Below are 14,149 nucleotides of genomic sequence, written 5' to 3' on the forward strand. Positions count from 1 at the left end.
ACCCCCCTACACCCTACACTTAAGAGGGCATCCCCCTTTCACCTCAGGGCAGCCCATACCTCAGAAATACCCCCTCCTACACCGCAGGGTACCCCATATACCTGAGAGATACCCCCTCCTACACCTCAGAGCACCCCATACACCTCAGAGATACCCCCTTCTACACCTCAGGGTACCCCATATCTGAGATACCCCCCCTTCACCCCAGAACACCCCACACCTGAGATACCCCCCCTTCACCTCAGAGCACCCCACACCTGAGGAAGCACCCCCCTACACCCCACACTTAAGAGAGCATCCCCCTTTCACCTCAGAGCACCCCATATCTGAGATACCCCCTCCTCACTTCAGAGCACCCCATACACCTCAGAGATACCCCTTCCTACACCTCAGGGTACCCCATACCTCAGAAATACCCTCTCCTACACCTCACAGCACCCTATGCCTCAGGGAGCATCTCCCCTTCACCTCAGGGCACCCTATACCTCAGAGAGACCCCATACACTCACCTCAACGAGCACCCCCTTCACCTCAGGGCACCCCACACCTGAAGGGGCACCCCTCATACACCTCAGGGCCCCCAATACCCCAGGGAGCACCCCACACCCCACAGAGCACCCCCTTCTCCACAGGGATCACCCCCTCCCCTTCACCTCAGGGCCCGTCCCCGCGCTGAGGGCCGCGCCGAGGCCCCGCCGTACCTGCTGCGAGGGCAGCTCCACATGCAGGGCCCGGGTGGCGGAGCCCGGCGGTAAAGCGGCGGGGCCGGCGGCCGAGTTCATCCTCACGGCACGGCAACGGCCGGGCAGCGGCTGCGCATGGGCCCCGCGGGCCGCTGCTCCCCGCCGGGCGCGCAGGGGTTAATGGCGGCGGCACCACCGGCCCGGGCCGCTCGCTACGGAGCCATATTACCGCAGTGCTGAGGGGCGGCCCGGAGGGGGCGGCCCGCTCGCTCATTGGCCAGCGCCCCACGGAGGCGGGAGCTGGAGTGCGTCGTCGGGATGCTATTGGCTAAAAGGAACGTCAATCACAGCGGCCTCTGTCAAACCGTTGGGAAAGGAGCCGGCGCCGATTGGACAGGCGACTTCCGGAAGGCGGGACGGCGCCTGAAGGCGCGGCTGGTGATTGGAGGATAGCGTGAAGGCGCGGCTGGTGATTGGAGGACAGAGAGTTTGATTGACACCGCTCGGCCTCCGTCACGTGTGGGGGAGCTGTTTGCATCACGTGGTGGGACGAAAATATTTTGCTGGGTGGGTGCGCGGGGGGGGGCTGTTGCTATGGCAACGAGGAGCGGGCGGGGCCCATCGCCATAGCAACAGGGAGCGGGAGGGGCCCATCGGCATGGCAACGGGGAGAGGGCGGGGCCCATCGGCATGGCAACGGGGAGAGGGAGGGGCCCATCGCCATGGCAACGGGGAGCGGCCTGGGCCCTGATGAGAGGCGGGAGGACCCTCATGTTGCGATAGCCGGCCCCATAGGAAACCAGTCCGCCCCATATCACGACAACGTGCCCCATGTCATGTCTGTTTGCCCCATATCACACCAACCTGCCCCACATCATTTCAGCCTGCCCCACAAGAGGTCAACCTGCCCCACATAGCACCAGTCTGCCCCACAGAAGACTGATTTGCCCCACAGAAGACTGATCTGCCCCACATCATGCCAACCTCCCCCATATGTTGAGGTTCAACAAGGCTTATTGCTGGGTCTTGTACTTGGGCCACAACAACCCCCTGCAATGCTCCAGGCTTGGGGAATTGTGGCTGGAAACTGCTCATGGAAAAGGACCCGGAGGTGCTGACTGATGGAGCTGAACATGAGCAGCTTGTGCCCAGGCAGCCAAGAAGCCACCAGCATCCTGGCCTGGCTCAGCACCAGTGTGGCAGCAGGGCCAGGGCAGGGACTGCCCCCCTGTGCTGGGCACTGGTGAGGCTGCACCTCGAATCCTGTGTCAGTTCTGGGCCCCTCACTGCAAGAGAGACATTGAGGTGCTGGAGCGGGGCCAGAGAAGGGCACCGGAGCTGGTGCAGGGCCTGGAGCACAAGTGTGATGAGGAACGGCTGAGGGACCTGGGGGGTTTAGTCTGGAGAAGAGAAGGCTCAGGGGGGACCTTCTCGCTCTCTGCAACTGCCTGACAGGAGGATGGAGCCAGGAGGGGGCTGGTCTCTGCTCCCAAGGAACAAGGGATGGGACAAGAGGGAACGGCCTCAAGCTGCCCCAGGGCAGGTTTAGATGGAGCTGAGGAACAATTCCTTCCCCAAAGGGTGCTCAGGCATTGGAACAGGCTGCCCAGGGCAGGGCTGGGGTCACCGGCCCTGCAAGTGTTCACACCCCGTGTAGCCGAGGCCTCAGTGCCATGGGTTAGTGGTGGCCTTGGCAGTGCTGGGGAACGGTTGGACTGGATGAGCTTAAAGGTCTTCTCCAAACTGGTTGATTCCATGATTCTATATCATTCCAACCTACCCCACATCATATCCATATGCCCCATATCATATCAACATGCACCACAGCAGACCAATCTGCCCCACAGAGAATCATACAGTCAACCAAGTTCGCAAAGACCCTTAAGAGCATCAAGTCCAACCATTACCCCAGGACTGCCAAGACCAGCCAACCTGCCCCACATCACACCAGCCACCCCCACAAAAGACCGACCTGCACCATAACAACCCAACCTTTCCTACACCATGCCAATCAACCCAACATCACACCAACCCATCCCACACCATGCCAACCCACCCCACACCATGACAACCCATCCCACACCATGCCAACCCACTCCACACCATGCCAACCCACCTCACACCATGCCAACCCATCCCACATCACACCAACCCACCCCACCCCATGCCAAACCATCCATCCCACACCATGCCAACCCATCCCACACCATGCCAACCCACCCCACACCATGCCAACCCACCCCACACCATGCCAACCCACTCAACATCATGCCAACCCATCCCACATCATGCCAACCCACCCCACACCATGTCAACCCATCCTACACCACACTAACCCATCCCACATCACACTAACCCATCCCACAACTCACCAACCCATTTCACATCACACCACCCCGTTCTACACCATACCAACCCATCCCACACCCCACATCAGGCCAACCCCAATGCCAACACACACCAAGGTCCGACACAGCCACCCCTCCATCACCCACCTCCATCCCAGCCCACGCAGGCACCATGCACCCTGTGCAGAAGGACCATCCCCACATACCATGCTGCACTGGGAGCGCCAGTCCTGTCCCCGTGCGCTGCCGGTGCCACCAATCACCACGACGCCCTGCAGTGCTTGCCCAGTGTAGGTGGCCACGCTGGAGACACTGGTCCCCATCACACTGCAGCGCTGAGACACCCAGCCCTGCACCACCGGGAACACCCGTCCCACCGCCCCGGCACTGGGAATGCCTGTCCCCAGCGCGTGCCGCGGCACTGGAAATGCCTGTTCCCACTGGGATGGGTGGATCTGGAAGGGCTGAGTGTGGCGTGCAGTGCTGGAGAGCACTGTCCTCTTCTGCTCCTCCTCTCCTCCTTTCTTCTCATCCTCAATGCCATGTAGCTCCAGCATCATGGAGACCATCCCCACTGGAAGCTTTCCTTCACCTGCAGCGCTCATGGTCTGTAATATTCATGCTATGTTGATGTGTGTTGTACCAGCATTGTCTTCAGCATGCATTTTGGTCTTGGGTATTCATAGCTCCACAGAGTAGTTTGGGTTGAAGGGAGCTTAAAGCTCATCCAGTTCCAACCCCCTGCCACGGGCAGGGACACCTTCCACTAGAGCAGGTTGCTCCAAGCCCCTGTGTCCAACCTGGCCTTGAACACTGCCAGGGATGGGGCAGCCACAGCTTCTCTGGGAAAAGTCTGTGCCAGCGCCTCAGCACCCTCACAGGGAAGAGCTTCTGCCTCAGAGCTCATCTCAGTCTCCCCTCTGGCAGGTTCAAGCCATTCCCCTTGGCCTGTCCCTACATCCCTTCTTCAAAGCCCTTCTCCAAGTTTCTTGCAGGCCACAATCTTGATGTTAAGATCATTTTTTGTCATTCCAAATGCATTTTCACACCTTGGTGGAAAAAAAAAATCCTCCAGGTTTCACCTTAAAAAGCAAGTTTCAATCCTCCAAGTTGAAGATGGAAAGTTCAAAAGGAAGGAGCACGTGTATTGTAATGAACCAGTAACCAGGAGGTGAATCAAACTGCTACAACAGGTCCAAAATTACTACGTTTGAACCTCGTGATCTCCACAAGGTGGCTCAGGAGTCTGGATGCTTGGTAATAGCACACTCTGCTATTGAAAACACTGCAATAGTAGAGTGTTCATCAGAAGGAAAAATGGAGATGTGCTGGTTCCCAGAAGATCTGCCAGAAAAATAAGCTGAATTTAACCACAACTCCACAATGCCCAAAATTTAAGCTCAAGGTATTGAATTTATTGAGCTCCAACGTGTAGAATCACATAATTTGGTGAACGAAGTCCACACTGATGTGTCACTGTGTGTTAAACCAAGGAATTACCAAGGGGAGAAGTTTGGTAGCTCTGCTTCAGCCCCTGGGAAGTGCTTTGGAGAAAGGCAGACCATGGTGAGTGGCTGCAGGGGAAGGAGGAGGATGGAAGACGATGACTTACACAAGGATGGCCAACAAACTCCAGAAAACTTGACTTTCCGCTCCAGTTTTCATTATTCCTCCTCCTTTTTTTAGTATTTTTATTATTATTAATGAGTTGACCATTGAATGTTCGAAGGTGCTGAGGCGCTGGCACAGACTTTTCCCAGAGAAGCTGTGGCTGCCCCATCCCTGGCAGTGTTCAAGGCCAGGTTGGACACAGGGGCTTGGAGCAACCTGCTCTAGTGGAAGGTGTCCCTGCCTGTGGCAGGGGGTTGGAACAGGATGAGCTTTAAGGTCCCTTCAACCCAAACCAGTCTGGGATTCCATGATTCTACAATCAAGAGATTTGGGAATGCTTTCCAACTTTGAAGCTCTTTAGATATGCTTCCTGCAGTGAGCAAACCTATTTCTAGCTTTGAATTACATATAAAATCCAAGAGGATCATAATTATAAGCACAGTTTTCCCTGAGACAAATTACTGAAAACAGTTTATGGAAACATAGTGAAGATACCGCTGATTTTTTTCCCAAAATATCAAAGGAGTTAAAACCAAATCAATTCTTGGATGTTACATGACTTTCCCCTGACTAACTTGCCCCTGCTCCAACACCTTCCCATTCTAAAAGTAGTGTGTTGTCAGCATTATTCTCATCCTAAATCCAAACCACAGCACTGTACCAGCTACTAGGGAGAAAACCAACTCTATCCCAGCCAAACCCAGGATATTAACATAGTGATTAGGCGAATTTAAGGTCTGTATGACATTACCATGGTAGGAATTCCCTATTTTTCTTCCATTTCCACAGCAGCAGATGACTATCTTAAATACTGATGTTGGCAGTCACATGAGTTCCTCACCATAGCAGCTCGCAGGCCATGTATATGGAGATTGCATTTAATTTGCTGCTTAATGAAGACTAACCCATAATTCAGGGACTAAAAAGCAAAATCCCCCCCAGAGGAAAATTGATATATGACCACAAATCCCATGTTGATTTATTAATGATTTTGTAGCAGTGGAACTGATAGAGCTCCATAGAAATCCCTATGGATTTCCAACTCATGCTAGATAAGTTTTTGGCCTCTTGGTCTACATTTTATTTGCTATCCTAATGTGACAAGGAGCAGTTTGCAGTGGCATTAGAAAATGAGGAGTTTCTAAGGATAAGGCTTCAGGTTTACATTTGATTGTCACGGCCTTGCACAGTTCAACACAGTCACCAACACCATGAGCATCATTTAATAACCCAGACTGTGCCTGAATTTGAACAAAATGCTCATCCCTTTGGGCTCAGAATGCTTAAATCATGAATAAGGGTTGGTGGAATAGTTTAACCAGAGTATTTTCAAGGTGCAGACATGGACCAGCTTCTTCTATCCTGGTTTCTGAACAGTCACTTGAGCAGTGCTGCCGACCTCAGCTGTAGACGTGGCATTATGTAGGACACTGTAATTTACTGAGGCCTTAGGAAAGTGTCATTTAAATCTTCTCACCACATCAAAAGGCTGGTGTTATCTGTCTGCATCATTTTGAAGATCACAGCATGACCTTCATTATATCCCTGCGGATGTTCCTGAGGCTGATTATCACAAGAGATGAAATTCCTGTGGCTGCAGCAAGCGCAGGGATGCAGAGAACGCTCCCACATCTGTGACTGGTCCAACTGCCCAAGCTATGTGCTGTGGTCAGCACAGAGGAGGGAAGGGATGGAATCCAGAGGGACCTGGACAGGCTGGAGAGGTGGGACCATGTGAACCTCATGGAGCTCAACAAGGCCAAGGGCAAGATCCTGGCCCTAGGTCAGGGCAATCCCAGCACAAACACAGGCTGGGGGAGACTGGATGGAGAAGCCTGAGGAGAAGGACTTGGGGTGTTGGGTGAGGAGAAGCTCCCCATGACCCGGTTTCAGTGTGTGCTTGAGCCCAGAACCCCCCCGTGTGCTGGGCTGCACCCCCAGAGCGTGAGCAGCAGCTCAGGGAGGGGATCCTGCCCCTCTGCTGCGCTCTGGGGAGACCCCCCCTGCAGCCCTGATCCAGCTCTGGGGCAACAGGACAAGAGGGACATGGAGCTGCTGGAGCGAGGCCAGAGGAGGCCCCGGAGCTGCTGCGAGGGCTGGAGCAGCTCTGCTCTGGAGCCAGGCTGAGAGAGCTGGGCTGGGGCAGCCTGGAGAAGAGAAGGCTCCTGAAGGGGACACCTTAGAGCAGCTCCAGTGCCTAAAGGGGCTCCAGGAAACCTGGAGAGGGGCTTTGGACAAGGGCCTGTAGGGACAGGCCAAGGGGAATGGCTTGAACCTGCCAGAGGGGAGATTGAGATGAGCTCCGAGGCAGAAGCTCTTCCCTGTGAGGGTGCTGAGGCGCTGGCACAGACTTTTCCCAGAGAAGCTGTGGCTGCCCCATCCCTGGCAGTGTTCAAGGCCAGGTTGGACACAGGGGCTTGGAGCAACCTGCTCTAGTGGAAGGTGTCCCTGCCCATGGCAGGGGGTTGGAACTGGATGAGCTTTAAGGTCCCTTCCGACACAAACCACTCTGGGATTCTGTGATCTTACATTTTCACCAAGCGAATCCAACAGGAAACAGGAAAAAAAAGAACTTTCAAAACCATGATCTGATTACTGACCATGTCTTGTTTTCACATGTGCTCTGCACTCACACCAGCAGCTTCTCACTTTGACCTTATAGAAAGCCAAAAGCAGTTTATTCTGGCCATTTTTTGTGGAAAAGAAAGCCAGAAAATAATTAACATTATTATTAACAGAACTCAAAATGCAGTTTTAAGCAAGTAGGTTAAACCATCTTTCAGAAGAAAGCAAAAACCATCTGGGGAAAGCTGGACGAAATTCCAGTTAAGAAGTATCAGAAATGCTGTTTGAAGACTTAAATGCCATCTCTTGAAGCTGTTGTACTCTATCATTGCTCTTTTTGCCTGGTGGCACTGGGTTTGAAACACATGGGCTAGCGTCCTTCTATATGACATGTGGTGGTGAGGTACTGCCTGCAGGTCATTATGGAGATTATTTAATGGACTTTATCTGGCATGTTAGAAGCTCTGGGAAAGGAAGCAATGGCTTTGTGGCTAACAATAATTCCTACTTCTGCCACAGATGGGGTCAAACACGCTTCTTATTGAGGTATGAGATCATTGCAAAATCACTCAAATGAGCAAACACACTTCACTGATGGATGGAAGGATTCCAAGTGCGGCGCAAAGTACCTCAAGGTTGTGAGCTGTTTAAAGAAGAGGAAAAAGCTTAAGTTTTGCCACTGAATGCCTGTTAAATAGTGTAATTCACAACCACAGATGGGGAGTTAAAAGACTTTGGTTTGCTTTGCCCTTGAGATCAAGCTCAAGCTAGAGACACTAACACAAAAGACTGGGTTTGTGGGTGCTAAATCCTGGACCCTTTCATATCCAAGGTATTTCTGAGTGTCTGTGTTTCTAGTTGCAGATGAATACATTTGCTCTACCCCCAGAGGTGGTTTTAATCTGCTTTAAGACACTTGTAGCCACCTAAAATAGACTTCATTGTACTTTTGACATCATCATCAAGCTGTTCTGGTGACATTATGTGCACAGAGGAAATCCCTTTTCAGTAGAAAACGTCTTCAAGTCATCTCGTGACTATTAGACAATGTCCATGGAGGACATGGAAGGGGATTCCTGGTGCTTTGGAGTGCAAATGATGTTTAGAATACTTATGATTATCCTGGTTCTTAGAAGAGCTATTATTTTCAAGGAAAAACTTCCTTCTTAGACTGAAATATATATCTGAAACATCTATTTTAAATGAGCTAGGGAAATAAAATATCTTTTAAATGAGATGATAGAGCCATGAAGGAGAACAGCAGCACTATCTCAGAACAAGGTGATCCCCACATCGACCTTTACAAACCAGTTTTATTCACACACCTACCAGGTTGTACAAGAAGTAAGTGGTAATTTTGGTCATTTCTTAGGCACCGAGTGTCTTTTTGCTATGGGGACTTTCTCATCAGGCATCTGGACTCTTCCCTGTCAGAGTCTTCACAGCACAATTGCAAACCATGGAGCCCATAAAACAAATCGGGTTTATGGGAAAACACTTACTGCTTTAAACCATATTGCTTTAAAACTGTGTGTATGATTTCTTTGAAGCCTCCAATATACTAAAACATTGTGGGTTGGGGGAAAGGGTGTTGTTTGTTTTGCTGGTTTTCTGGAAAGCTTGATAAATGTGTTGATAGACTGAATCATCCAACCAAGGTAGCCTAAGCTCACATCCACTGAAGCCAACAGATTACATTTAAACATATTTAGTGGGGTTTTGATCATACTTATAGAGGGTTTGGAAAAAAGCCCTCATCAAGTCATGCTAGGTTGGGATGAGGTTCACTAAATGGTCAAGACACCATGATGCAACTCAGGTCAGCACTGAATGCTGCAGCAGTAATTGTATGTGAATGAGCCTGGACACACTCTATTTTCACCCTTTTCTAACCAATTCAACCTTTTCTAGGCAACCATGCCCTGGGCTGCATCAAAAGGATCATGACCAGCAGGTTGAAGGAGGTGATCCTGCCCCTCTACTCTGCTGTTGTGAGACCCCACTTGCAGCACTGTGTGCAGTGCTGGTGTCCTCAACATAAGGACGTGGAGCTGTTGGAGCAAGTCCAGAGGAGGCCACGAGGATGATCAAGGGCTGGAGCAGCTCCCGTGTGGAGCCAGGCTGAGAACATTGGGGCTGTTGAGCCTGGAGAAGAGAAGCTGCGTGGAGACCTCAGAGCAGCTTCCGGTGTCTGAAGGGGGCTACAAGGATGCTGGAGAGGGACTCTTCATCAGGGACTGGAGTGATGGGACAAGGGGTGATGGGTTCAAACTGAAGCAGGGAAAGTTCGGGTTGGATACAAGGAAGTTCTTCCCTGTGAGGGTGGTGAGGCACTGGCACAGGTTGCCCAAAGAGGTGGTAAATGCTCCATCCCTGGCAATGTTCAAAGCTGGGTTGGACAGAGTCTTGGGAGACATGGCGTGTGAGGTGTCCCTGCCCAATGCAGGCGGGTTGGAACTGGATGGTCTTAAGGTCCTTTCCAACCCAACCCATTCTGTGATTCTATGAACCTATGGTGGAGTTGATCTGTTACAACCTCAACTATCCTAGCAAGTTTTTATTTAACAGCAAATCCAATGTTTTTTTCTGCTGCTTCCAAAACCTGTTGTTATTTGCCTTATTTTCTGGGAATGATGGATGCATGGACCTGAATTACTGTCCAACTTTAGGGATATCACACTCAGTTTTGCTGTAGGAATGCGGTTATAGCGTAACCTGAATATGTGAACCTGATTTCTGTTCTTTGTAAAAGGCATTTCAGCATGTTTACTCCTGAAGAAGGTTGCCAATGACTTCAGAACTTGGTTGAATTAGCTTGTTGAACAATCCAAACAAAAGCTTATTGTCCAAAAGAGCTGGAGGGGGGTCAAGTGGCAGGGGGTTGTCAAAACTGCCTTCAGAAGGCTGTTATTACCTCATCACTGTGGCCATAAAGAAAAGCTTTTACCAGGAAACACTTTAACAACTTCAATAAATGTTCAAAGAACCCCACAAAAGCTTCTTGCTTTGCAAACAACATGAGCTATGTTCTGCTTTGAGACTGGTAAAAGAGAATTGCTGCCACACGAAGTCCTGCTGTGATCTTCCCAGGGTTTATAAGCAAAGCCAGGCCAAGAGAGTTTGGGATGAGGATGTTTTAAAAGACCTCCTGGAAATGGCTTTTTGGGATTAAAGCCATGAGCCCACAGTGTGCTTACTCAGGGACATGTCTGTGTTAAGCACAGGAGGGTTTGACCTCACTCCACGTGAGCTTTGAGTGAGGGAGCGCTTGCAATCTGCTTAATCGAGGCTTGGCAAGGTGCTGCTTTGCCTTCTGAATTGCTGCTGCAGTGCTTGGGAAAATGTTATTTCAGCTCAGATATAAAACCAAAGCCCCCCCTGCAGTCCTGATCCAGCTCTGGGGCAACAGCACAAGAGGGACATGGAGCTGCTGGAGCGAGGCCAGAGGAGGCCCCGGAGCTGCTGCGAGGGCTGGAGCAGCTCTGCTCTGGAGCCAGGCTGAGAGCGCTGGGCTGGGGCAGCCTGGAGAAGAGAAGGCTCCTGAAGGGGACACCTTAGAGCAGCTCCAGTGCCTAAAGGGGCTCCAGGAAACCTGGAGAGGGGCTTTGGACAAGGGCCTGTAGGGACAGGCCAAGGGGAATGGCTTTAACCTGCCAGAGGGGAGATTGAGATGAGCTCTGAGGCAGAAGCTCTTCCCTGTGAGGGTGCTGAGGCGCTGGCACAGACTTTTCCCAGAGAAGCTGTGGCTGCCCCATCCCTGGCAGTGTTCAAGGCCAGGTTGGACACAGGGGCTTGGAGCAACCTGCTCTAGTGGAAGGTGTCCCTGCCCGTGGCAGGGGGTTGGAACTGGATGAGCTTTAAGGTCCCTTCCAACCCAAACCATTCTGTGATCCTATGACTGAGGTTATTAGACAGTAATGTTTGCATTAAAGAATCCACAATAAGAGCGGTTTTGGGTGCTACACAATGGCAATAGGCACAGAGGCTGATATTTGGCTTGGTCACACAAGAGGAGGGCCTTCCTGCGCTGTGCAGCCTCCATCACATCACAGTGGAAAGCACTAAGGCAAAGCCAGGAACTATTTTGGGAAAATATAATAAGTGAAAATCAGCTAGCAATGGTGGGTCAGACCTGGGAGAAACCATGCAACTGAAAGGATCAGACCGTGGATGGAGTTTGAACTCCCACCAGGCTTCTCTTATAGCCTTCTATAGCCTGTTAAAACATCCTCACCTCCACATCTGCCAGCCCAGAAGAAGAAAAGATAATCACAAACAGAGTAGCAAAAGCTCAGCATCATCATTTTTCTTCTTGTCCTTTCAGCTGCAAAAGGTGGTCCCACAAATAGGCAAGAAAATGCCTGTTTTGTGATAGTCTGGATTTTCCCTTAGAGAGAAAAACCTCATTTAACTGAACTGTTGCCAAATAGCACCAGGATCCCGAGGATCACTTTCCAGCACGAAGCTTAGAAGGATTTGCACTGTAGAAATCCATTTGTTTTTCCATGTGGTGCTGCTTCTTGGGCTACATTGACAAAATATTTATCCAGAGGGTAACACATCCATTTTTGCTCTGTGTTTCCTCCTCCTCGTACAAGGCTGCTCCGGTTTGGGTTAGTGGTTTCTCAGCATTGCTACCTGGCATCTCCCCAAAATGCTTTTCCTATCCTGGAGTTACTGACAGGCACCTCATGAGGGCAGCAAGGTCTCTATTTTCCACCTCTCATTCAGCTTCCAGACTGAATCGTAAAACACTGTGTACGTACTACAAATAATAGCACTATTCTGCTCCTACTACTTTAATAAACGAGGGTCTCAAAGCAAGCTGATGACATCCCGCTTCATGACATGCGGGTGCTAGAGGCGATATTGCTGTCCTGCTTTGCACATAGGGAAAAAGCAGCTAAGTAAATCCATGTAACATAGAATTATCACAGAACCATAGAATGGTTTGGGTTGGAAGGGAGCTTAAAGCTCATCCAGTTCCAACCCCTGCCACGGGCAGGGACACCTTCCACTAGAGCAGGTTGCTCCAAGCCCCTGTGTCCAACCTGGCCTTGAACACTGCCAGGGATGGGGCAGCCAAGCCCTATGGCTGGCAGTCAAGGAGGAATAAACCATTGCAGGGGCCTTCACCCAAATGCCATGTTTTTTCCATCATTTTAGTGATGTACCCTTTTGTTCAGTTCTGTTTGCCAGTGGGAGAGCTCTGATTTGAGGCAAAGGGGAAGGTGTCCCTGCCCATGGCAGAGGGGTTGGAACTGGATGAGCTTTAAGGTACCTTCCAACCCAAACCATTCTGTCATTCTATGGAAATAGAACAGAAACTATGTAAATGCATGAGGAAGAAGAGGTGACAGTGGAAACTCCCCCTCTTCCAGCCTGTAAGGTGGCCCAAACAGATACAAAACCAAGTTGAAAGGCCCCAAAGCTACTTTCCTTCCCTTTTTAACAGGCAAGTTTTTGAGCCAAACCCCAGTGAGAAGGGTAGAGAACTGCATGTGACAGGAAGGGGCAAATAGAAGAGTACAAGAAGACTCTTGGAACCAGAAAGGGCTGATACAGCCCAGTGCAGAGGAAGGGACAGATTTATCAGGACTCTTGCAGGTATAAAGAGGAATGTTAGGAGGACAGGGAGATCTTAAAGCACTGGAGAAGTGCAAATGCACTTAGTGTCAAGCTAAACAACAGCAGAGGAGGCGAGGTTGCTGAGCTAAAGGCAAGACAGGTCCACAGGAAAGCAAAGATGCCCGTTTCTCAAAGGAGATTGTAAGAACAGCTTTATCAGGGCTGGTCTCTCATGGCCAGGAGCCTACCTCTTGTGGTGGCCAAGAGAAGATGCCTGAACAACAAGAAGGCAAAAGTATAGCGATGCCATCCTGAGACTGTTCCAGCAACATGTAGCGTGGTCACCACTGAGTCAGGGGTGAAAACTTTAACTTCCATTGACATTTAGGTTAGTTTTATGATCTCTTCTTGGTCTGGAGGCTGTGTACATGAAAGGCAGCCGCTGTGATGCACAGTCAAAGGGATAAGTATGGAAATGTAGGTGCAGCGGTAGGTACCTATGAGTAGTGTGACAACACCCCCAGTGAGTGGGTAATCAAAACCATTAAACACACCACAAGCTAGAGGTGGATTCTAGGTAAGGCTCTTGCTCCTAATATTGGCAAGAGAAGGGAAAAGCCAACTGCAAAGAAACAGCTTGCAAAGAGTCGTTTGTCCATGAGCTCTGCTCAGAGGGGTGGTTGAAACTTGTATGAATCTGACATGTCCTGGGCTGGTACTTTGTGTACAAGATGAGATCCAAGGAAAATTCCTTTTTTATAGGTGCTAAGTCAGTAGAAAAGAATAATATTCGGTGGCAAACTCATGTTAGATCTTGATTAAACCAAGAGTTTTGGGCAAAGTGAGTCTGACCTTGCAGTATGAGGAATTACAGGACACTCATTAGTGCAGTGCGTTGCAGGAATGGATCCTTACTAGAAATAACTCCCTCCCTCCTCTGCTTTAGGGGGATTTGCAAGCAGCAGCTGAGCTTCAATATAAAACTTGACAATTGAAAACAGTGCTCAGAGAAAGCTCTGCAAGAGCTGATCTGCAGTTTGTGCCAAAAGTGGTTTCATAGCATGGTTTGGAAGGGAGCTTAGAGCTCATTCAGTTCCAACCCCCTACCATGGGCAGGGACACCTTCCGCTAGCACAGGTTGCTCCAAGCCCCTGGATCCAACCTGGCCTTGAACACTGCCAGGGATGAGGCAGCCACAGCTTCTCTGGGTACTTGTGTCCAAAGTGCCTTCTCTGGCCACAAACTGTCAGAAGTGGTTTGGGCAGAGCATTCATGGCTTTTCTTGCTGTGCATTTCCAGACACGTCACTGTAAACTCAGCCTTGATAGTTGCTAGCAGGAAGCAGATGATCAACTAAGTTCTAAACTGAAAGAG

General features: G+C 50.5%; 1 protein-coding gene across 2 annotated transcripts in view; it reads right to left on the reverse strand.

Moving 5' to 3' along the window:
* The window catches only part of UVRAG (UV radiation resistance associated), a 90,287-nt gene extending 89,347 nt beyond the window's left edge, over positions 1–940 (reverse strand). Inside the window, exon 1 of one of the 2 annotated variants that reach the window (XM_030475703.1) lies at positions 702–940. In XM_030475703.1, coding sequence (XP_030331563.1) covers positions 702–782 — 81 coding nt within the window. In that variant the 5' untranslated portion in view covers positions 783–940. The remainder of the gene's footprint in view (positions 1–701) is intronic. The other variant, XM_030475704.1, reaches the window with a different exon arrangement.
* Between the last annotated feature and the right edge of the window lie 13,209 nt (positions 941–14,149).

This window comes from Strigops habroptila, chromosome 2, assembly GCF_004027225.2.
Source record: "Strigops habroptila isolate Jane chromosome 2, bStrHab1.2.pri, whole genome shotgun sequence".
Classification (NCBI taxonomy): domain Eukaryota; kingdom Metazoa; phylum Chordata; class Aves; order Psittaciformes; family Psittacidae; genus Strigops; species Strigops habroptila.